This window comes from Bison bison, unplaced genomic scaffold (genome assembly GCF_000754665.1).
Source record: "Bison bison bison isolate TAMUID 2011002044 unplaced genomic scaffold, Bison_UMD1.0 scf7180017864456, whole genome shotgun sequence".
Classification (NCBI taxonomy): Eukaryota; Metazoa; Chordata; class Mammalia; order Artiodactyla; family Bovidae; genus Bison; species Bison bison.
This window is the reverse complement of record NW_011495018.1, coordinates 11555267-11578837: the sequence shown is the minus strand read 5'-3', so window position 1 is coordinate 11578837 and position 23571 is coordinate 11555267. Positions and strand designations below refer to the sequence as shown.

Sequence of the window (23571 nt, the reverse complement as noted above, 5' to 3'; positions counted from 1 at the left end):
TTATACAGTAGCCCCCCCCCTGCCACACCCGAGCCCGTAGTTTCCCTTTCTGAAGTTTCAGTTACCTGTGGTCAGCCATGGTCCAAAAATATTAAATGGGAAATTCCAGAAATAAACAATTCACGAGTTGTAAATTGCATGGTGTTCTGAGTGGTGTGATATCTCTGTGCCCTCTGGCCTGGGATATGAGTCATCCCTTTGTCCAGCGTATCCACACAGTATGTTTCCAGCCCATTTAGTCACATAATTGGTTCAGTTATCAGATTGGCTGTTGGTATCATAGTGCTGTATTCAAGTAACACTTATTTTACTTAGTAATGACCCCAGTGTTCAAGAAAGAATGTGTATATAAGGTTTGGTTCTATCTGCAGTTTCAGGCATCTGCTGAGAATCCTGGAATGTATCCCCTGTGGGTATGTGTCCTGAAGACTGTGCATGCATGGGTGCTAATTTGCTTTAGTCGTGTCTGACTCTTTGTGACCCCATGGACTGGAACCTGCCAGGCTCCTCTGTTCATGGTATTCTCCAGACAAGAATACCGGAGTGGGTTGCCATTTCCTCCTTCAAGGTATCTTCCCGACCTAGGGATCAAACCTGTGTCTCTTAGGTCTCCTGCATTGGCAGGTGGGTTCTTTACCACTAGCTCCACGAGGATAAGCTTGTTAGGGTATGAAATATCTGACTATAAAATGCAAATATATCCACCGTGTATTCAGAACTAGTTTGAAGAGAGAATTGTCAGGAATCCTGATTTATTTAGCAATAGGGGCTCTTCATTTAGTAGTTAGGAGAATTACTACTCCTAGTATTGAATAGCAACAGACACAATTCACTCAAGTCTCTCCCATTCATTAAAATAGTATCACCATCTGCTTCTCCACTTTTAAAGTGGTGAGGATATCGAGATCCTTAAAATGGCACAATGTATTATGTATATGATTTTAAAAGTGTGATTTTGGTCCCTTGCTGTCTGTGGGGACTTTGTTGTGACACTCAATGATATGAAATATTTTTATACCTACAGTGTGAATGAATGGAATTTCACTAGCATTGCTTTCATACTTTCCTAAAAAGCCATTAGAAAGGCCCACCCCTCAGGGGCACTAGAGAAAAGGGAAGAGAGGCCTGGCAGGGCCCCTGCTTGAGGCCTGCTTCTTGGGCACAGCCTTTAGATAGTACTGGTGTTTAAATATGAGTTTCATAGTCTGTGTACAATTGCATTGTGGGAGAAGATTGTTTTATTGTCTACTGATGACTCATAGAAACATGTAAGGATTGTGATAATGGTTGCACAACTATAAATTTATTAAAATCATTGGCTTGTTTATATTTAAAATGAGTGAATTTTATGGTATATAAATTATATCTCAATAAAGCCACTGAAAATATTTGTCAGAATACTTTTTTGTATCCTTTTGTCACTACTTCTGATTTTATCTTATTTTAATAATCTACCTTTTGATACCTTAAAGGTGACTTTTTTCAAAAGGTCAATTTTCATTCCAATCCCAAAGAAAGGCAATGCCAAAGAATGCTCAAACTACTGCACAATTGCACTCATCTCACATGCTAGTAAAGTCATGCTCAAAATTCTCCAAGCCAGGCTTCAGGAATACATGAACCGTGAACTTCCAGATGTTCAAGCTAGTTTTAGAAAAGGCAGAGGAACCAGAGATCAAATTGCCAACATCTGCTGGATCATCAAAAAGGCAAGAGAGTTCCAGAAAAACATCTATTTCTGCTTTATTGACTATGCCAAAGCCTTTGACTGTGTGGATCACAATAAACTGTGGAAAATTCTGAAAGAGATGGGAATACCAGACCACCTGACCTGCCTCTTGAGAAATGTGTATGCAGGTCAGGAAGCAACAGTTAGAACTGGACATGGAACAATAGACTGGTTCCAAATAGGAATAGGAGTACGTCAAGTCTGCATATTGTCACCCTGCTTATTTAACTTATATGCAGAGTACATCATGAGAAACGTTGGGCTGGAAGAAGCACAAGGTGGAATCAAGATTGGCGGGAGAAATATCAATAACCTCAGATATGCAGATGACACCATCCTTATGGCAGAAAGTGAAGAGGAACTAAAGAGCCTCTTGATGAAAGTGAAAGAGGAGACTGAAAAAATTGGCTTAAAGCTCAGCATTCAGAAAACGAAGATCATGGCATCCGGTCCCATCACTTCATGGGAAATAGATGGGGAAACAGTGGAAACAGTGTCAGACTTTATTTTTCTGGACTCCAAAATCACTGCAGATGGTGACTGCAGCCATGAAATTAAAAGACGCTTACTCCTTGGAAGGAAAGTTATGACCAACCTAGATAGCATATTCAAAAGCAGAGACGTTACTTTGCCAACAAAGGTCCGTCTAGTCAAGGCTATGGTTTTTCCAGTGGTCATGTATGGATGTGAGAGTTGGACTGTGAAGAAAGCTGAGTGCCGAAGAATTGATGCTTTTGAACTATGGTGCTGGAGAAGACTCTTGAGAGTCCCTTAGACTGCAAGGAGATCCAACCAGTCCATTCTAAAGGACACCAGTCCTGGGTGTTCATTGAAAAGACTAGTGCTGAGGCTGAAACTCCAATATGTTGGCCACCTCATGCGAAGAGTTGACTCATTGGAAAAGACCCTGATGCTGGAGGGATTGAGGGCAGGAGGAGAAGGGGACGACAGAGGATGAGATGGCTGGATGGCATCACCGACTCAATGCACATGAGTTTGGGGGAACTCCGGGAGTTTGTGATGGACAGGGAGGCCTGGCGTGCTGCGATTCATGGGGTCGCAAAGAGTCGGGCAACTGAGTAACTGAACTGAACTGAGCAACTGAACTGAACTGAAAGTTGCTTTGAGGGAAGAATCTTAAAGATTAACAGTATTATTTGTCATATAACATTTCTACCAGATAATCTAAAGTGTAATTGAAAAAGTCATTTTATATTCAGTTTTTCATTCATGGCTTCCCTTGTGGCTCAGCTGGTAAAGAATCTGCCTGCAATATGGGAGACCTGGGTTTGATCCCTGGGTTGGGAAGATGCCCTGGAGAAGGGAAAGGCTACCCACTCTAGTATTCTGGCCTGGAGAATCCCATGGACTGTATAGTCCATGGGATCACAAACAGTTGGACACGACTGAGCAACTTTGATTCATGAGGGTCTCAGAACTCATGAATTTTGGAGGTAAGATTCATGTTGGTTACTAGGTTCCTGGTTAACCCTTAAAAGATTCTTTCACTGTAGTTTAGCTGATCTATTCAGTTAATAGCTTTGGGTCTTGGAAGCAGGTGGGCTAAGCGGCGAGGGGCTCCTTTCTTTGGCATCTTTTGGTTGCTCTTTTTCGCTTCTGTCTTCCTTTTACTCTCTCCCCAGGTACCTAAGTGCTGAGTGACCCTTCCCTCCTCTCTTTGCTCCCCTCTGTCTGCTCCATTACTTTATGCTTCAGAATTTCCCATCACCTCCCTTGTCCCTGATCTGTGCTCCAGTCTCCTTGGTGTGGATGGTTCCACCTCCCTGGTAGGACCAGTGCTTGAATGAGACACATGAAGGTGACCCACAGTTCTGAGCTTTCCCAAGGGCATCAGACAAGCATGCTGCTTAGTTCTGAGCATATCTCTAACTGACAGATTTTTATATCCTCAGGCAGAGAGATACGTTAGAGGTAGGCCAGCTTGCCTCTTCTGTTTCAGTCATTCTGCTGTCCAGTTATAAATGAATTTGTTCTTCAACTCCAGTTGTTTTCTCAGTGATTTCTATGGCAGTGATATTAAAAGTTCCTAACTCCATAAAGAGAAGAATCTTGTAAAGGTAAGAGTGACTGAGTGTATGTATGGGCCACCTATAAAGGTGTTTCCTGTATTTATATTATTTCCTCCTTTATATTCTTATTAAGGTTTTTATCTTACTGAACATTTTATCTTCCTGAACATTTTGAAATGATTACAATCAAATTATTATCAGGTCTAATTGTGTTTTAAAAAGGATATTTTTGATTAAAAAAAAAACCCTCACTTATCAGTATCAGCCATCCAGGGCAGAAAATGAAGGTTATTCATCTAATTGACTTTGACTTGGCTGTCAGGTTTGTTACAGCCTGTGGGCTTGTGTTCCTTCAAGCAGAGAGGCCTGTAACCTCCAGCCTCACAGCATACTTGTGTCACTCCTCAAAACAGTGGTTTATCTTCATGATGATAAACCTTCACCATAAATAACCCCAATTATATTTAGTATGCTGGGGTTTAATAGGTAAGAAAGTATGTAATACATTAACGTTTTAAATATGTAAAGAAGCATCTTACTTAGAACTTTAGCAAGAGAAAGACACAGTTATATGGAAAATGTACTCTTGTAATAGAAACTCATTTTGCCCATTGATACTTAGACTTTTGTAGCTTCCTAGGACTGTTATAGATAGAAAAGCCTTTATATTTTTATAGATTATAATAGATTAATTTTATGGCAGGTCATTATTAGGGATTTTATTATTAGGCTGAGTTTGAATTCGTAGGTTAAGCTGAGTATGCTTCTGATTGCACCATTTGGTACCTTTGAAAGGGACCCTAATAAATGTACCTCATGTCCCAGACACTCTCCTTATGAGTCACTGTCGGTTTTCTGTATGTGCAGACTTAGGACACTTTAGTAGGCAATAGAGCAATCAATTAAGAAACACTGAGTAGCTACTATGTTTGGAAGATGAACAAATTAATGACTGACTCTGGTCACTGAGAATATTAGAAGCCCAATATGATGTACTTTTAACTACAGATATCTGACAGTGGAAAAAAACAGCATTGTTGTGTGGTAGTATTACTTGTATTTCTACTTACTTGATGTACAATGGTGTATGATGGTCCTTGAAATATAGTCAAAGGAATATACTACTTTATTTCTGTTCCTATTAGGAAAAGTATTTTTCTTGATATAGGTTTTTAAAAATAGAAAGGGCCTTAAATAGAAAGCAAAAGATTAAACATACCGTGAATCCATATCTTTTAGTAGAAATTTAAATTCATGCTGTTTAGTTGCTCAGTCACGTCCGACTCTTTGTGACCCCATGGATTGTAGCCTGCCAGGCTCCTCTGTCCATAGAATTCTCCAGGCAAGAATAGAGTGGATAGCCATTCCCTTCTCTAAGGGACCTTCCTGGTGCACGGATTGAACCCAGGTCTCCTGCATTGCAGGCAGATTCTTTGCCATCTGAGCATAAACTTACGTACGATCTATAGACTTATGGTTATATTCATTTAAAAGTACTAAATGGCCAATTAATAGCTTATGCAATAGGTATCAATGAAACAGATTTTATGCACACAGTGGACTGAATTTAAATTCCTACCAAAGATTTATTTAAAAAACAGAAAAGGCAGGATCCTTCAAATTGGAACATAATTTATCTTGAGATAAGCCATGGTGGCTCAGTAGTAAAGAATTGACTTGCCAATGCAGAAGATGCAGGTTCAACCCCTGGGTCAGGAATATCCCCTGCAGAAGAAGACGGCAACCCACTCCTGTTTTCTTGCCTGGGAAATCCCATAGACAAAAGAGCCTGGCAGGCTACAGTCCATGAGGTCACAAAAGAGTCGGAAATGACTTAGTGACTAAACAACAACAACAAAGCCATTAGGATATTACCCAATGATTAGATTCTCTTAGAATGCATAGTGTGTTACTGTGCTATATAACAGATCATTTAAAGATACTTGGTACATTTTAAAAAATGAGATCAAGAGAAACTAGTCAGAGATTGTTTCTTACAGTCACAATATCAAGAAATACTTTGAACTGCAAGAGGAAAAAATATGAAGAAAACCACACTTGAGCATCTCATAGCAAAACTGATAAAAGCTGAAGTCAAAACATCCTAAAGCAGCCAAAGAAAAGCTACACATTAAATTCAACGGTATTCAATAAAGCTTTGGTAGGAACAGTGGAAGCCAGAAGACAGTGGAATGATACCTTCAAAGTGCCTCTCTAGAATTTTATACCTTCAAAAATTAAGGAAAAAAAGACATTTTGAGCCAAACAAACTGAATTTGTCACCACCAGTACCTGCACTAAAATAAATACTAAGGAGTTCTTCAGGTAAAAGGGAAATGATTCCAGATAGGAGTGTGGAAATGTTGGAAGGAACAGAAAATAATGGAAAGAGTAAATGTTGGTAAATTTAAACAAAGTTAGCTTTATATGAGGCCTAAAATTAACACAGAATGAAAACACACAACAATAATAGGTCTTTTCCCTGTCCAGGAACTGGCAAAAGTACTTATTTACATTAGGTTTTTGTAAGTTAGGGCTCATGTTATCAGACCCTGCAATATAACCAGTAATAGAATAATAAAATATTATAAAAAACTAATAAAGGGAAGAAATGGAATAATAATTTTAACACTCAGTCCAAAAGAAGACAGGGAAAGAAAGTATATAGAACAGGTGAAGAAATGGTAAGACAGTAGAATGATTCTTAAATATTTTAACAATTACATTATATATGAATGGACTCGTTTAGTCACTAAGTCAAGTCTGACTCTGTGATTCCATGGAGTGTTGCCCGCCAAGCTCCTCTGTCCATGAGATTTCCCAGGCAAGATTACACCTGCTTTGGCAGGCAGGTTCTTTACCTCTGAGCCACCAGGGAAGCCCATGAATGGATTTAGTAGTTTAAAAGCAAAGCTTTTCATAATAGAAAAATAAAATTCATCTACAAGCTACTTTTAAGACAAATACCTTAAGTATATGTATATGTATAGAGAAAGGCCAAAAGTAAAAGGATAGAAAAAAGAGAAACCAAGCAAATGCTAACCTACTGAAAACTGATGTGCTCATAATAATATCAAAACAGACTTTAAGGCAAGAAGCATAAACAGATATACATTTCAAAAACAGCCAAAGTTCAAGTCACCAGAAAGATAAAGCAGTGTTAAATTTGTAAACACCTAAGCCTTAAAGTATAAAAGGAGCAGTGAGTCATTTGGCTTAAATTTATTAGTTCGGAGTGTCAACTTGAAATGGCAGAGAAACACATAAGTATTCTTATTGTCAGCTTGACACAGAAGAAGGGAAAAGTGAGCCAACTGTAATTGCCTTTCCTAATTCTCTTTTTCCTTCACAGCAGCACATTTCCATCCTCTGATTCGTCTGGTTCGAATGCAGACTCTAAGCTCTTCAGAGGCATAATCTGCAGAAGCTCTTCAAGAAGTTACATATTGGTTATTGAATATTATGTTAGGACTTTGGAGTATGTAGTAAATAAATGTTAGTAATTTGGCATGTGGATATAATTGTAAATTCTTTTGTGTATAAGCTGGCTTGAAACTCAACATTAAAAAATATTAAGGTCATGGCATCTGGTCCCATCACTTTATAGCAAACTGAAGGGGAAAAATTGGAAGCAGTGACAGATTTTATTTTCTTGGGCTTCACGGTGACTGCAGCCATGAAATTAAAAGGCTCTTGTTCCTTGGAAGGAAAGCTGGACAGCGTATTAAAAAGCAGATACATCACTTTGCCAACAAAGGTCCATATAGACAAAGCTATGGTTTTTTCCAGTAGTTGTGTGTGGCTATGAGCATTGGACCATAAAGAAGGCTGAGTACCGAAGAAATGTTATTTTTGAATTGTCTTAAAAATCCTGCTGAACCGGTCAAATCAGAAACAGTCTTGGAAAAAGGCGAGCCAGAAGGAAAAAAAAAATCAGAAAAATAAAATTATTTTCACACAGATACTTTACTCACTTCAAGTGTCTGGCACAGAGAATATGTATTGTGTATGTATTTCTGTCAGTAGGAGCTCTTTTAATTGAACCTCACTTAAGATTAACCAGCATTCCTCACTGCCTCTGTGGAATATATTGGTAGATGTGTTGGATGCTCTGAAGGCTGGTGGAGACTGGGTAGGAAGCCCTGTCTTCTGGTAGATTATGGGTTGTGTTTATTTCCATACCTGTTCATACTTGTTTTACTTGATACTGTAATTACATAACTAAATAATCCCATCAACTGTAAATACAAAAGGAATGACTTCCTGTTTCTATGAAGACTAAATTGAATGCTTTGAAAAGATTAGATAAAGCTGTGTTGCATTAAAAAAAAAATGCTAGGGGCTCATTCTCAAAGAACATAGGATTTTATTTCCTGGACTAGGGACTGAACTATGGCCCTTGTAATGGAAGCTCGGAGTTCTAACCACTAGACTGCTGGGAAATTCCCTAAATTATGCATGTTTAAAAAGTCATTGGTGGTACTTTCTCAGTGGTCCAGGGGTTGAGTCCATCTTCCAATGCAGGGGATGTGGGTTTGATCCTTGGTCAGGGAACTAATATCCCACATGCTGAGGAGTGACTGAGCCCTTGAGCTGAGACTACTGAGCCTGCACACTGCAACTAAGATCCAGTGCAACCATAAATAAGTAAATATTTTTTAAAAGTCGTTGTTAAGCTCAAGTAGGATTGGAAGGACTAATGCCAGCAGTGGTAACCAGTTGTTCTTTCTCTGCTAGTCTTCTTATATGAGAGAACTCATAAAATGGGGTTTGGATTAGATTTAAAGAATTTCCATGGAATGGGGAACAGTGGTGAAAGGGAATATTAATTTTATATGTAATGTTTACATTTTTAAACATGTGGAATGTATTCCTTTATTTTCTGTATGATTAACATTAATAAAAATAAAGGATTGCTGGACATGCATTGTTGGATCAAATGCTTTTCTATTGATGCATGTCAGTAGAATGGATAGCCATGTTGAGAAATATTAAATGCAGTACTTAGAGGTGAGGTGGTGAGTAGGGAGAAAAGATTTTCATACGGTGGTGGTTTAGTCACTAAGTTGTGTCCGACTCTTGCAACCCCATGGACTGTAGCCTGCCAGGCTCTTCTGTCCATGGTATTCTCCAGACAAGAATACTGGAGTGGGTTGCCATTTCCTTCTCCAGGGGATCTTCCTGACCCAGAAATCGAACCCAGGTCTCCTGCCTTGCAGGCAGTTGATTTATCGACTGAGCTATGAGGGTAGCCCCTAATTTTAATTTTAGAAAAAAAGGTTTTTTTGGATAAAAATCTTTCTCCTGCGATTGCTTACCCTAATTAACTGAGTAAGTTATTGTATATGGCAAGCAATTGAATCTTTTCCAGGACTATTGTTTTACTTGCCCTAACTGGTCATGCTTTTCAAGATAATCACTTCCTAGTTAGTTTTCTTATCTGGCTGGGAAAGTCACATTTTTTGTCTTTTCTTTTTTTTTTTAAGGAGTCAGGGTTGCAAAATTGACCTTTATCCCCATTGTAATATATTTTAAAAGTTGAGGAAATATCTTTATACCAAAAGACCTTGCTAGAATAAATTACCTTTGACCCTTGTTTATACTACATAGCCAGATTTCAGTGTGATGGCTTTAATTAAGCCAAGTTTCTTTTTCTGGTGGGTGATATAAATTAATGCAGTAACCTGCTTTGGTGCCTTTAAAAGCTTCATTTCAAAATTGTGCTTGACTGGATATACAGTGCTAAACAATAGTAATGCTATACTTTTGCATTTTTCTTAGCTTAAAATTCAAACTAGAGAAAATATATTTGGACCATTTAACCCTGTAACTAACACTCATTTTTGCTGGATTTCCAGGCTTCTATGTGTTTACTGTTGTGTTTGTTTCACCTACGGCAAAATAGTTACAGGAATACTCCTTCTCCAGGGGAACTTCCCAACCCAGGCATCGAACCCGGGTCTCCCTCATTGTAGGCAGACGCTTTAACCTCTGAGCCACCAGGAAGCCCCTAACAGGAATACAGATTGCTGTTATTTCCCAAGAGGTTTTTTGTTTTGCTTTGTTTTCTAGAATCAACCTAGAAATATCTTAGTTTCCAATTCAAGTTTTACATTTTCTTTCCATTTTGATAATTTTACTTGTTTCTTTAAACACTATTTCAAGTACCTAAATCTCTGTGTTTGGTAGAAAATATACTTTTTAGTTTATTCACTGTTCTAGTAAGTAAGACTCCTAGCAAGTTTTTTTGTTCTTTAGAAGCTTTCTTTAAATTGAGATAAAATTCACACACCATAAAATTCACTCTTTTAACATTACAATTCACTGGGTTTTAGTATCATCGTAAGGTTGTATTATCCTACCATCACTGCTATGTAACTCCAGTGTATTTTCATCATTCCAAGTTACTTAGATTATAACTAGTATGTATCAGTTTTCTTGTCTATCTTTTAGTTTTTTTGTTTTGATCAGTGTGTGAGACTGAAAACAGTAAGGCAGGAAACTATAGTGAAAGACTTATGAGACATTAACCCAGTGCAATTTGTAGAGCTGGTTCCAAGTCAACTACAAAAAGGTGTTTTTATCCATCATCTCCATATTCCCAGCATCTAAATTATTTCAAAGCAGGTTCCAGGTAGATACATTTGTCTGCAGATACTTCAGTATGTATTTCAACACCAGTTATTGACATACCGTACTTTCCCCCTCTTTATCATTGTTAACTTAGATGCCCATTTTCACATGGGTCTCTGTTTTCTTTTCTAGTACTCATTTGTCCATTCCTATACCAGTACCACATTGTTTTATTTACCATAGCTTTGTAGTATGTTTTGCTACCTGGTAAACATTAACTCTTATGCAGAGTACATCATGAGAAATGCTGGGCTGGAAGAAGCACAAGCTGGAATCAAGATTGCAGGGAGAAATGTCAATAACCTCAGATATGCAGATGACACCACCCTTATGGCAGAAAGTGAAGAGGAACTAAAAAGCCTCTTGATGAAAATGAAAGAGGAGAGTGAAAAGGTTGGCTTAAAGCTCAACATTCAGAAAACGAAGATCATGGCATCTGGTCCCATCACTTCATGGGAAATAGATGGGGAAACAGTGGAAACAGTGTCAGACTTTATTTTGGGGGCTTCAAAACCACTACAGATGGTGACTGCAGCCATGAAATTAAAAGACACTTACTCCTTGAAAAGAAAGTTATGACCAACCTAGATAGCATATTGAAAAGCAGAGACATTACTTTGCCAACAAAGGTCCATCTAGTTAAGACTTTGGTTTTTCCAGTGATCATCTGTGGATGTGAGAGTTGGACTGTGAAGAAGCCTGAGCGCCGAGGAATTGATGCTTTTGAACTCTGGTGTTGGAGAAGACTCTTGAGAGTCCCTTAGACTGCAAGGAGATCCAACCAGTCCATTCTAAAGGAGATCAGCCCTGGGATTTCTTTGGAAGGACTGATGCTAAAGCTGAAACTCCAGTACTTTGGCCACCTCATGTGAAGAGTTGACTCATTGGAAAAGACTCTGATGCTGGGAGGGCTTGGGGGCAGGAGGAGAAGGGGACGACAGAGGATGAGATGGCTGGATGGCATCGCTGACTCGATGGATGTGAGTCTGGGTGAACTCCGGGAGTTGGTGATGGACAGGGAGGCCTGGCGTGCTGTGATTCATGGGGTCGCAAAGAGTTGGACACGACTGAGCGACTGAACTGAACTGACATAGTGGAGCTAAAATTTGAGTCTGAGTTCTGACGTCTAAGTCAGAACACATTGAGGCTTTTCTGAAAAGGGAAACTATTGTTCACAAATTTTGTTCCTTGTTGTTTGAGATCATTTACATTGTATTTTCTCAGTTTTAATCTTCATTATAACCCCTCAGGTATTTTGAACTTAAGTCTGTAATGTTTTAAGTGATTTTAAGTTTGTAAGTTGAATTTCAGTATTGACAATACCAGCATTTTCGTGTAAAAAGCGTGCTTTTTGTTTTCCCAAGTGAGTCTATGTATGGGGTAAAACCTCTGTGTTTGAAATTTGGTATTTTTGGTACTATGCCATTAGATGGCATATGAGAAAGACATTTATCACATTTGATTATGCACATTGTGTTTTTGTCATTGCTGTAATTTTTTAAAATTGCAGTTCATAATGTTAATAAGAAGACAAGAAGGCATAAACTAGGAAGAGGGCTTCCTAATGTTGGCTTGTCTTATCCTCTGCCAACACTCTAAATTGTTCCATGTAAAATAAAAGTTATTCTTGTAAGGTTAAGAGATTTGTGGTAAGGGCTTCCTTTTACTCAGCTGACTGCATTAACATTCAAGTGTTCTGTGCATTATGTGCTTTATTATGTGTTAGGTTTACTGTGTGTTAAATGCTTGGTAACCTTAATCCGTGCCTGACGTACTTCCCAGCACATGGTGGGTCCTTGGTTAAAGTTTAATGATCGTGAATAATGAAATGACTTATAAAAGCCTTGAAACTTTGGAGTGAATTTCCACTCTACTTTATAAACACGTATGAAACATTTCCAAACTCTTGTATTTATGAAATGTTTAATGCACATCTCCAAAGCACTATGCCTAAAATGAAAGTGGATTAGTATTTGGGAGAAAAATGGAAGAAATTAAAATACTGTATCTTTTTAAAAAATATTTTTTCATAAGCACAATATATATCCACCATGTTGTTTTTCTATAATAAATTTCTGAAACATTGTTTCAATAGTTTTGGGTGGTTTTTTTTTGGTAGTAATTAGGTAGTATTTTTAAAGGGTATAGTCTCAGAATGAAAAATTGCTTTTACATGCTGGCTTTCATAGACTGTTTCTTATTTAAATAAAAACCTTTTGTGAAAAGTAGAAATTCAGATTGAAAAGATAACTGTTGGGCCTCTAGGCATTTTCTTTCCTTTCTTTCTTATATTTATTAAGTATTTCTTTGTTTTATACCCCTCTCCCACTTACATCAATATGTTTACTTTTTTGCTCAGTCCTAGTGTGCACATGAAGTAGTTCTGGAATTGCTAACCCATACTTTTCTGACAAATAACTTGCTTCAGTTCAGTTCAGTTCAGTCGCTCAGTCGTGTCCGACTCTTTGCGACCCCATGAATCGCAGCACGCCAGGCCTCCCTGTCCATCACCAACTCCCAGAGTTCACTCAGACTCAGGTCCATCGAGTCTGGATTGATGCCATCCAGCCATCTCATCCTCTGTCGTCCCCTTCTCCTCCTGCCCCCAGTCCCTCCCAGCATCAGTGTCTTTTCCAATGAGTCAACTCTTCTCATGAGGTGGCCAAAGTACTGGAGTTTCAGCTTTAGCATCATTCCTTCCAAAGAAATCCCAGGGCTGATCTCCTTCAGAATGGACTGGTTGGATCTCCTTGCAGTCCAAGGGATTCTTAAGAGTCTTCTCCAACACCACAGTTCAAAAGCATCAATAATTTGCTTACCAGAGTACAATATTGTATACAGTTCTTTTTGTCTTTATCTCTACAAAATACTGTTTTCCAAAGTTACTTAATTTTTTTCTTCCTTGTCTCCTACATAGGTTACATTTTCCATTTGTAACAGAGTTGGGTTACATTTCATCTTGGGTTCATTTCATATTCTGATTAATTTGAACCATTTATTTTTGAGGAGATGTAAAACATTATCGTGGTTCAGAGTCAGAAGTATGTCAAAGGGTGTACTTGGAGAGCTGTCAGTTCCAGTCCCTTTTATCTCATTCCTGTTTTCTCTTCCTTCCATCTCATTTCCACCTACCCCTTGTTAGGTAACCAACCTTGTTAATTTCTAATTTATCTCTCCTCTCTTTTTCTATACAAATGAGCAAATATGTTTTTCTCTCTTTTTTTTCCCAGAAAGGGTAGTGTACTCTAGCTACTCCATTGTGCTTTGATTTAATACTATATCTTATTATATTAATAATAAAGATATTAATACATGAATAATATATCCAGTTTATCCCCTTATCAGTTTCTAGAATGCTTTGAATTCTTTTTAAGAGCTAATTCTTTATAGTACTCTGTTCCATAGATGTGCCATAGTTTGTTCAACCATTCTTTGTTGAAGAATGGGGCATTCTTTGTTGAAGAATTTGGGCATTCAAGTTGTTTCCAGTAGTTTGCAGTTAGACTGCTGCAGTGAATAGATTTGAGTGTATATATTTTTGTTTAGTTGAGATGTATTTTCAGGGTAAATTCACAAGTGTGGGATTGCTGGGTAAAACAGTAAGTGGGTATGTTTTAATGTTAGTTATAGTAAAATTAACATCTGAAAAAGTTGTATCTCTTTGTGTTCTCACAAGCGCTATGAGGGTGCCTGGTTCCCACAGCCTTGTCAGAATGTGCTGTCCTAACAATACTTTTTTATTTTCCCCAAGCTGATGGGTGAGAATGGTATTAAAACATTTTAATTTACATCTCCATTGAACATCTTTTCATAGGTTTTAGGGCCATTTTTCTGTCTTTGTTGTGCTCTTTACCAAAGGACTGTGGGCTTCCCTGGTGGCTCAGTTGGTAAAGAATCGGCCTGCAATGCAGGAGATCCCGGTTTGACTCCTGGGTTGTGAAGATCCACTGGAGAAGGGATAGGCTACTCACTCCAGTGTTCTTTGGCTTCCCTGGTGGTTCGACTGGTAAAGAATCCACCTGCAATGCGGGAGACCTGGGTTTGATCCCTGGGTTGGGAAGATGCCCTGGAGAAGGGAAAGGCTACCCACTCCAGTATTGTGGCCTGGAGAATTCCTGCATCTGGAGGATCACAGATGGACACGACTGAGCCACTTGGACTTTCACTTTCACCAAAGGACTGTACTGTTTGCATACTGTGTTACTCAGCTTCAGCTTGCTAGGACAGCAGTACTTTATAGAAACCAGACACTCAATATGCCTTTTCTCTTTCAGATCTTCCGTGGTGGCTTATTTTAATTCGGCAGAAAGCCTTGGTGGGCAAACTTCCAGGAGACCATGAAGTCTGTAAAGTAACCAAAATTGCTGTACTATCACTTTCTGAAATGGAACCTCAGGATCTTGAGCTAGAGGTAAGGTGAAGTTTCAGGAAATTTCATGGCAACCTGATATGGGTGTAATGGCAACCATGAGGATTTGATTTAATAGACCAGAATCATAGAGTTCTAGCGCTGGGTATCTTTAGAGTAATTGAGTCCTGTGTTTTCAGACTTTGGTGTGGAACCTTTGTTTTAAAATCTATGAAAGCCAGTAAGTTAAGATGCATAGAAGCAGAGTTGCACTGGTTGAGGTGGTGATGGGGGAAGAGCTTCTCCTTGGGGCCCTTCCTACTTTGCCTTTGCTGGAAACCCACCTCTGCTTCTGGGGACTCCTGTGTGTGTTAGGCACGCAGTTGTGTCTGACTCTTTGCAACACCATGGACTGAAGCCCACCGGACTCCTCTGTCCATGGGATTCTCCAGTCAAGAATACTGGAGTGGGTTGCCATTTCCTTTTCCAGGGGATCTTCCCGACCCAGGGATCGAACTCAGATCTCCCGCATTGCAGGCAGATTCTTGACCGTCTGAGTCACTATAGCACAATTTGAAAACTGATTTAGGGTGAGGAGAGTCAGGAGGTTAGATTTAACTTCTACTGTACCTTCTTTTGGAGAAGGCAATGGCACCCCACTCCAGTACTCTTGCTTGGAAAATCCCACGGACGGAGGAGCCTGGTAGGCTGCAGTCCATGGGGTCACTAAGAGTCAGACACGACTGAGTGACTTCACTTTCACTTTTCACTTTCATGCATTGGAGAAGGAAATGGCAGCCCACTCCAGTATTCTTGCCTGGAGAATCCCAGGGACGGGGGAGCCTGGTTGGCTGCCATCTATGGGTTCGCACAGAGTCAGACATGACTGAAGTGACTTAGCATAGTATCTTCTTTTATCTATATGTCTTGAAATTTTTCTAAAGCTATATTTCTCTTGTAATTTTTTTTCTTAAAGTTGGGTTTTTGTTTTTTTTTTTTTTTAAAGAAGAAAAAAAAAAAAAAAAACCCTGACCTATTAGACTTTCATTTTCTAAAAGGAAACCAGGCCCACAAGTTGAGTAAGTTAGGGCCAAGATAATGAGATTGCCCGGGGCCAGTGTTTGTCTCCACACTGGCAGAAATAACCCCTGAAAGCACTTGTATCATGCCTACTATCAGTGTGGGGATGTGGCATCTAGGGGTGTCATCACACTGTCATAGCCCTGGCCTAATTTGATCACTGTGTGGTGTACCAGACAGGCCCTGAGGGTTAAATGGATAATCACATTTCATCCGTTGGGCCATCCTGTGAAGTAGGCATTGTTAGAATCCATGTTGCACAGGTGAAGAGAGAAGGCTTGGCAAGGATTAACCACACAGCTGGCTCGTGGTGCATCCAGACCTGGACTTAGGCCGTCTGTTCCTGGATCCCTCTGCTGGGCTTGCCTCCCTGTTACCTGAACCGCAGGTAACAGGTAGCATAGTGTCGACTGCCCCACAACTCAGTATGTGTTTTCTAGGCTGAATGTTGGGGAAGGAAATTGAGGCACAGGGTTAAATTATTTAAAAAAATACATACAGGCATATCTTGGAGATACTATGAGTTTGGTTCCAGACCATTGCAATAAAGCAAATAATTATAATAACATGACTTTTTTGGTTTTTCAGTGCATATACGAGATATGTATATATTACACTATAGTCTGTTAAGTGTACAAGAGCATTATGCCTAAAAAAAAAAAATACCTTAATTTAAAAATACTACTGCTAAGATACTAAATGTGTGCTTAGTCACTCAGTCATGTCTGACTGTTTGTGATCCCATGAACTACAGCCTGCCAGGCTCCTCTGTCCATGGGGATTCTCCAGGCAAGAATACTAGAGTGGGTTGCCATGCCCTCCTCCAAGGAATCTTCCCAACCCAGGGATTGAACCCACGTCTCCCACATTGTACACGGATTCTTTACCATCTGAGCTACCAGAGAAGCCCTCACCACCATCTGAGTTTTCAGGGAGTCAGTCTTTTCACAGTAATATCAAAGATCACCATAACAAATATGATGATAATGAGAAAGTTTGAAATCTTGTGGGAAATTACCAAAATGGGAGACGCATGAAGTGACCAAATGCTGCTGGAAAAACAGTACCAGTAAACCTGTTCATTGTGATTGCCACAAACCTCTTTTTTTTTTCTCTTAAAAAGCATCTGTAAAGCACAATAAAACAGGGTATGCGGTAACAATATAGTAATTTTTGTGCTTCAGATCTTTCTGGAAGTTTGACAGTCTAACAGACCAGTATTAAAATGAATTTAGGAGGACACTGATACTCTGTTATAGGAATAAAAAAAAAAGATTCAAGTACTTATTTCCTTTGATTGGTACTAGAGATAGAATACTATTTACTATTGCTGATCCTCAGACAAGTAACTTTGGTGGCAGTTGGGCCTGTTAAAAACAAGTGTTTTGCAGTTTTTGTTTTCATTTTATTTTAGCAAAGAGCAGACTAAAAAAATTTTATCCATTGATTAAGCCAGTAAACTTGTGTCTTTTGGATGACTGCAGACAAATTGAAAGATCAGCCTGGCTTCTGTCACCAGTCTTGGCCTTGAGTGTGAGCACTCCTTGGGTAGCGTGCTGGTTTGAGCAGTAAGCTGGGGGCCTGGACAGTTAGAGCAGAGACCAGCTCCTCAGCACCTTGGTCACCTGTTAGTCATCAGTTTGCACATCTGGCACCCCCAATTCTGGGGAAATGAACTATCCTCACCCGGAGGCCTGCATAGGATGCCTAGTGGACTTTTCAGGAAGATGCTCTTCATGGCCATCAGTCTGTATCATTTGAGATTGTTGTTGTTCAGTCACTAAGTCATGTCCGACTCTTTGCAGTCCCATGGACTGCAGCTCACCAGACTTTGCTGTCCTTCACCATCTCCCAGAGTTTGTTCAAACTCATGTCTGTTGAATCAGTGATGCTATCTAACCATCTCATCCTCTGCCACCCCCCCTCTCCTTTTGCTTCAAGTCTTTCCCAGAATCAGGGTTTTTTCCAGTGAATTGGGTCTTCGCATCAGGTGGCCAAAGCATTGGAGCTTCAGCTGACTATTGTATAGATGGTGGGTGGTGGAGGGGGAGGAATCTTTAGGTAATAACATTTAGTGGAATTTTAAAACAACAAAAAAAATGTGACCGTGATGACAGCTTTTAAAATGTCTTCATTCTGAAGACTTTTCCTTTTTTTTCTTGACACTCTCAAGTGAATGAGATCATCTTCACATGCAAATGAAAATGAGATAGTCCCACATAGCTGAGTGTTTTTACTGTACTGTTGGACAATCTGAGCGATGGCATTTGCCAGGGTACTAAAGGTACAGTCCATGTTAAGAGCTGGAAATATATAATGACCCTTGCTAATTAGGGATAAACGTGATTATAGATAAAGTATTTCCAGATCCCAATTTAGTGATAGTTTGGCATTGGTTTCTCTCAAGAGAATATAATTTCAGAAATTTGCATTTAAGCCTTTTTTTCCCCTTCCTTTAATCCTGTTTTCTGTTAATGCAGCTTTATGACAGTGAACAATAGAAGGGCAAAGAACAGCTCTGTTGAAAATCACAAACTGTTTGCTTATTTTCTGACATGTTAATTTAAATTTTTGGTATTCTTATTCTAGTTTCCATATAATGCCAGTTAAAAAGAGCATTTAGAAGCATGATAAATTTTTGTGGGGCTTTTTATTTTTGATTATATAGTAATTGTAACTGAGGAGGAGGAAAAATATTCTCCCACATGTTAATTTAAATTTTTGGTATTCTTATTCTAGTTTCCATATAATGCCAGTTAAAAAGAGCATTTAGAAGCATGATAAATTTTTGTGGGGCTTTTTATTTTTGATTATATAGTAATTGTAACTGAGGAGGAGGAAAAATATTCTCCCACATGTTAATTTAAATTTTTGGTATTCTTATTCTAGTTTCCATATAATGCCAGTTAAAAAGAGCATTTAGAAGCATGATAAATTTTTGTGGGGCTTTTTATTTTTGATTATATAGTAATTGTAACTGAGGAGGAGGAAAAATATTCTCCCACATTGATCAATGTCAATATTCTGGTTTTTAAAAACAATTTAGTTTTAATTGAAGGATAATAGCTTTACAATATTGTATTGGTTTCTGTCATAGGGATACATATGTTCCCTGCTTTCCATTTGTCTCCAGCTCTTTGGAGGAGCAATATTTCAAATTTTCAGGGTAGTTTTTATATTTTGCATCTTTGTATATTTTTCCTACTTCTATTAGTTAAAAAATTCCTGTTATTTTTCATGACCATATGTATCTTATGCACAGAAGACTTTCTTAAATGAAGCTGACTCTTAGGTCTTCTTGAAAGTGAAAGTTGCTCAGTCATACTCAACCCTTTGGAACCCCATGGACTACACAGTCCATGGAGTTCTCCAGGCCAGAATACTGGAGTGTGTAGCCTTTCCCTTCTCCAGGGGATCTTCCCAATCCAGGGATCAAACCCAAGTCTCCTGCGTTGCAGGTAGATTCTTTACCAGCTGAGCCACAGGGGAAGACCAAGAATACTGGAATGGGTAGCCTATCCCTTCTCCAGTGGCTTCCCAACCCAGGAATCAAACTGGGATCTCCTTCATTGCAGGCAGATTCTTTACCAATCCTGCATTACAGGTGGATTCTTTACCAACTGAGCTATCAGGGAAGTCTAGGGCTTCTTAGTATGTCTTTATAATTTGGACATCTGTGTCTGTGTTTGAATACCCACTGCTTTCTACCTTTCCCCTCAGGACCCCTGGGCTCTTTATTGTGGTCACTGTTCTCAGATTTTCAAGGACCTCATCTGTCTTCTGTCATTGGAGCAGAAGCATTTTGTAACAGAGTTGGGAATTACTAGTATTTCTAGTTTTCTACCCCAGTAGACTTTTTACTTTACTTGTATGGCTTATTATGTTTGCCAATTCTTAAAATAATTTTCATACTATACAGTTCATCCATTTAAAGCACATAATTCAGTGGTGTTTAGTATATTCACAGATTTGTAACCATCACTGCAGTTAATTTTAGAACATTTTCATGACTATAAAAATAACCCTGCACTCATTAGCAGTCACTCATTTTCCTCCAAACCCCAGGCAAATCCTAGGCAACCACTAATCTACTTTCTGTATCTATATAAATTTGACTGTTCTGAACAGTTCTTCTACATGGCATAAAATATGTAGCCTTTTGTGCCCAGTTTCTTTTATTTAGCACCGTGTTTTCAAGGTTCATGCTTGTTGTAGCATGGGTCAGTACTTAATTTCTTCTTATCCCTTTGTATGGATATACCACATTTTATTTATCCTTTCATCAGTTGATGGACGTTGGGGTTGTTTTCACTTTGGAGCTGTTTGTGAATAATATTGCTGTATATTTATATACAAGTTTCTGTACATAACAAAACTTGTACATTTATGTATAAGTTTTGGGTGGACATTGTTTTCATTTCTCTAGTGAGAAAAAGAAATTCTATACCTAGGAATGGAATTGCTGTATTATATAGTAACTCTGGGTTTAACCTTTTGAGGATCTGCCAGACTGTTTTTCAAAGCAGTGTGCCATTTAAAAAAGAAAAGATCTATACAAGGATATGAAGAATCTTTGGAGTTCAAATAGATGAGAACATAGATATTCTTTCTTTTGGAAAAACATCCTTTAAAGTTTTATAGGCTTATGTTCCATGTCTGCATATCTTATTTGCTGTATCTCGTTGCTCTAATAGATAACTGCATCATTTTCCATATTTGGTTTCCCATTAGACATCTGTTTAAAATTTTAGCTCCTGATGGACATAAATAGATATCAACTTATAAAGTAAAATCATTTATTTTCCTTTCCCTATACAGCAGCAGCAGCAACATCAGCCCTTAATCTTGGTTGTGAACTCTAAGTGGTTAGAGCAGTAGAAATACTAGGGGAGCACTGTGGTGCTGTGGTTGTGGTTTTCTTTTTGAGATTGTGTGTATCGATGTTGTGATAAGGGCCTAAGCACATATTATGCAGAACTGGCTGGGCCTCTGGAAAAGGGAAGGTGATCTTACTGTACATGCTGTGTGTTGTAGTCCCAAGAGTTCTGTCTAAACAAAGCATTTTAGGACTGGAAGGAATTCCAAGAAGTTATTTTCTATATTCTTATTTCTTGGTAGGACTGAACTTAACCTTTAAAAAAAGATAGTGAACCTGTTTGCAGTGCAGCAATGGAGAGCCAGCCAGAGCACAGATGTGTGGACATGGTGTGGGGGTCGGGGGAGGAGAGGGTGGGATGAAAGGAGAGAGTAGCAAAGAAACACATACGTTACCATACACAAAATAGATAGATGGGAATTTGCTGTATGATTCAGGGAACTCAAACAAGGGTTCTGGGGCAACCTAGAGGGTTAGGGTAGGGTGGGAGGTGGGAGGGAAGTTCAAGAGGGAGGGGACATATGTATACCTGTGGCTGAGTCATATTGATATATGGCAGAAACAACACGATGTTATAAAGCAATTATCCTTCAATTAAAAATAAATGAATTTATAAAATGAGATAGTGGTCATCTTTCTTTTCTAAAGTTAACTATATATATATGCTGACTGTCACAAGTGCTCAGTCATGTCCGACTCTTTGCAACCCCATAGACTGTAGCCCACCAGGCTCCTCTGTCCATGGGATTTTTTTCCAGGCAAGAATACTGGAGTGGGTTGGCATTTCCTTCTTCAGGGGATCTTCCTGAACTAGGGATCGAACCTGGGTCTCTTGCATCTCCTGCATTGGCAGGCAGGCAGATTCTTTACCACTATCTATATATATGGGTGATTCTAAAATATTAATTGAAAATTTTTATGTTTAAAGTAATTTTAAATTTCTCTTTAGAAAAATCACCTTATCACTTCTCGGCCTTTTGGCTAAGATCAAGTGTAGTACAGTAAACTACATTTTTAACTTTTCAAAAAAAAAAAAGAAAAATCAACTTTAAGAGAGATGGTGTGGTGACTTTATGCTCTGCTGTGCATATCACAATCCTTATCTGAAACCTTTGAGGCTAAATTTAGTTTAGAATTCAGATTTTGAGGGCTTTCCAAAAGGTTATTCCATGTATTTTATTATATGGGCAGTTAGTCTGGGATGTTACCCTACAAAACTACACATTCATATTTCTTAAAGAATCAGATAAATGTTCATTCTGAGGAAGGTAAATGATGACTATAAATAGCCTCTCTTTTGGGGTTATTTTATCATTAGATGAGCTTGTAGCAAACTTTAAAAATACCCTTTCAAGTTTTAGCATTTTTTGAAGTTGTTGGTAAGGAAGTTAAGGGATATTGAGCCTCTGTCAGCTCTGTTCCAAGCCCAGGAGGAGAGTAGATTAAAAAAAGAGAAAAGAAAAACAAGGAAGACATTGCCAGGCCTAGAGGGAAACTGCATCTTATCTTCATGGACCAAAAATGGAATAGCAGCTTAAATAGAGGCCATAGGCCTCCTAGGTTCTGGGTCCATAAGTAGGCAGTGGTGGGTGGAGATTTGGTCTACACAGTGAAAAAAAGTGAAAGTGTTAGTCACTCAGTCTTGTGACTCTTTTCGACCCTATGGACTGTAGCCCACCAGGCTCCTCTGTCCATGGGATTCTCTACGCAAGAATACTGAAGTGGGTAACCATTCCCTTCTCCAGGTGATCTCTACACAATAAAGGGAACTAAATGGAAGCCTGGAACCCTTTTCAGTACTTGAAGCCTGGAGTGCTTCAAGTGGTGCTGGAGTGGACTCCCCAGTTCATGAAAGGAGGCTGTTAGGTTTTGTGCTCTAAGTGGGATGATTGTGCATAAAAGAAGTCTGTTAAGCCAGTAGCACCTCCCTCGAGAAGCAATGGTTTAGGCAAAAGATACGGATCTGAATTAACACAATAGCAATCAACATGAAATAGTTGGGGTTGATAGAAGAAACTTTATCAGGGAGAGTAACGGAAGATGACTCAAAGGTTTCTTGCTTAAGTGGTACAGTTGGTGGTATTGCCTGAGATAGGGCATACCAGAGAAGGAACAAGATTTGTGAAATAGATGTTGGTCAGTTTTGGAGATGCTGAACTTGAGAGACTAGTGTCAATAGTGGGGAAATGTATTTTGGGGTCATGAGCTCAGAGCAAAAGAGTAGAGTTAGAAATGTGGAGTTAAACATCAGTTCAGTTCAGTCACTCAGTTGTATCCGACTCTTTGTGACCCCATGAATTGCAACATGCCAGGCCTCCTTGTCCATCACCAACTCCTGGAGTTCACCCAAACTCATGTCCATCGAGTCGGTGATGCCATCCAGCCATCTCATCCTCTGTCGTCCCCTTCTCCTCCTGCCCCCAATCCCTCCCAGCATCAGAGTCTTTTCCAATGAGTCAACTCTTCTCATGAGGTGGCCAAAGTACTGGAGTTTCAGCTTTAGTGTCAGTCCTTCCAGTGAACACCCAGGACTGATTTCCTTTAGAATGGACTGGTTGGATCTCCTTGCAGTCCAAGGGACTCTCAAGAGTCTTCTCTAACACCACAGTTCAAAAGCATCAATTCTTCACCGCTCAGCTTTCTTGACAGTCCAACTCTCACATCCATACATGACCACTGGAAAAACCATAGACTTGACTAGACAGACCTTTATTGACAAAGTAATGTCTCTGCTTTTCAATATGCTATCTAGGTTGGTCATAACTTTCCTTCCAAGGAGTGAGCGTCTTTTAATTTCGTGGCTGCAGTCACCATCTGCAGTGATTTTGGAGCCCCCAAAAATAAAGTCTGACACTGTTTCCACTGCTTCCCCTGT

At 39.1% G+C, this 23571-nt stretch overlaps 1 protein-coding gene across 4 annotated transcripts in view; it reads left to right on the top strand.

Annotated features, from left to right (window-relative positions):
- The window catches only part of INPP5F (inositol polyphosphate-5-phosphatase F), a 94275-nt gene that overhangs the window by 32999 nt on the left and 37705 nt on the right, over positions 1-23571 (top strand). For all 4 annotated transcript variants that reach the window (XM_010859252.1, XM_010859251.1, XM_010859253.1 and 1 more), the window contains exon 3: positions 14667-14803. In XM_010859252.1, coding sequence (XP_010857554.1) covers positions 14667-14803 — 137 coding nt within the window. The remainder of the gene's footprint in view (positions 1-14666; positions 14804-23571) is intronic.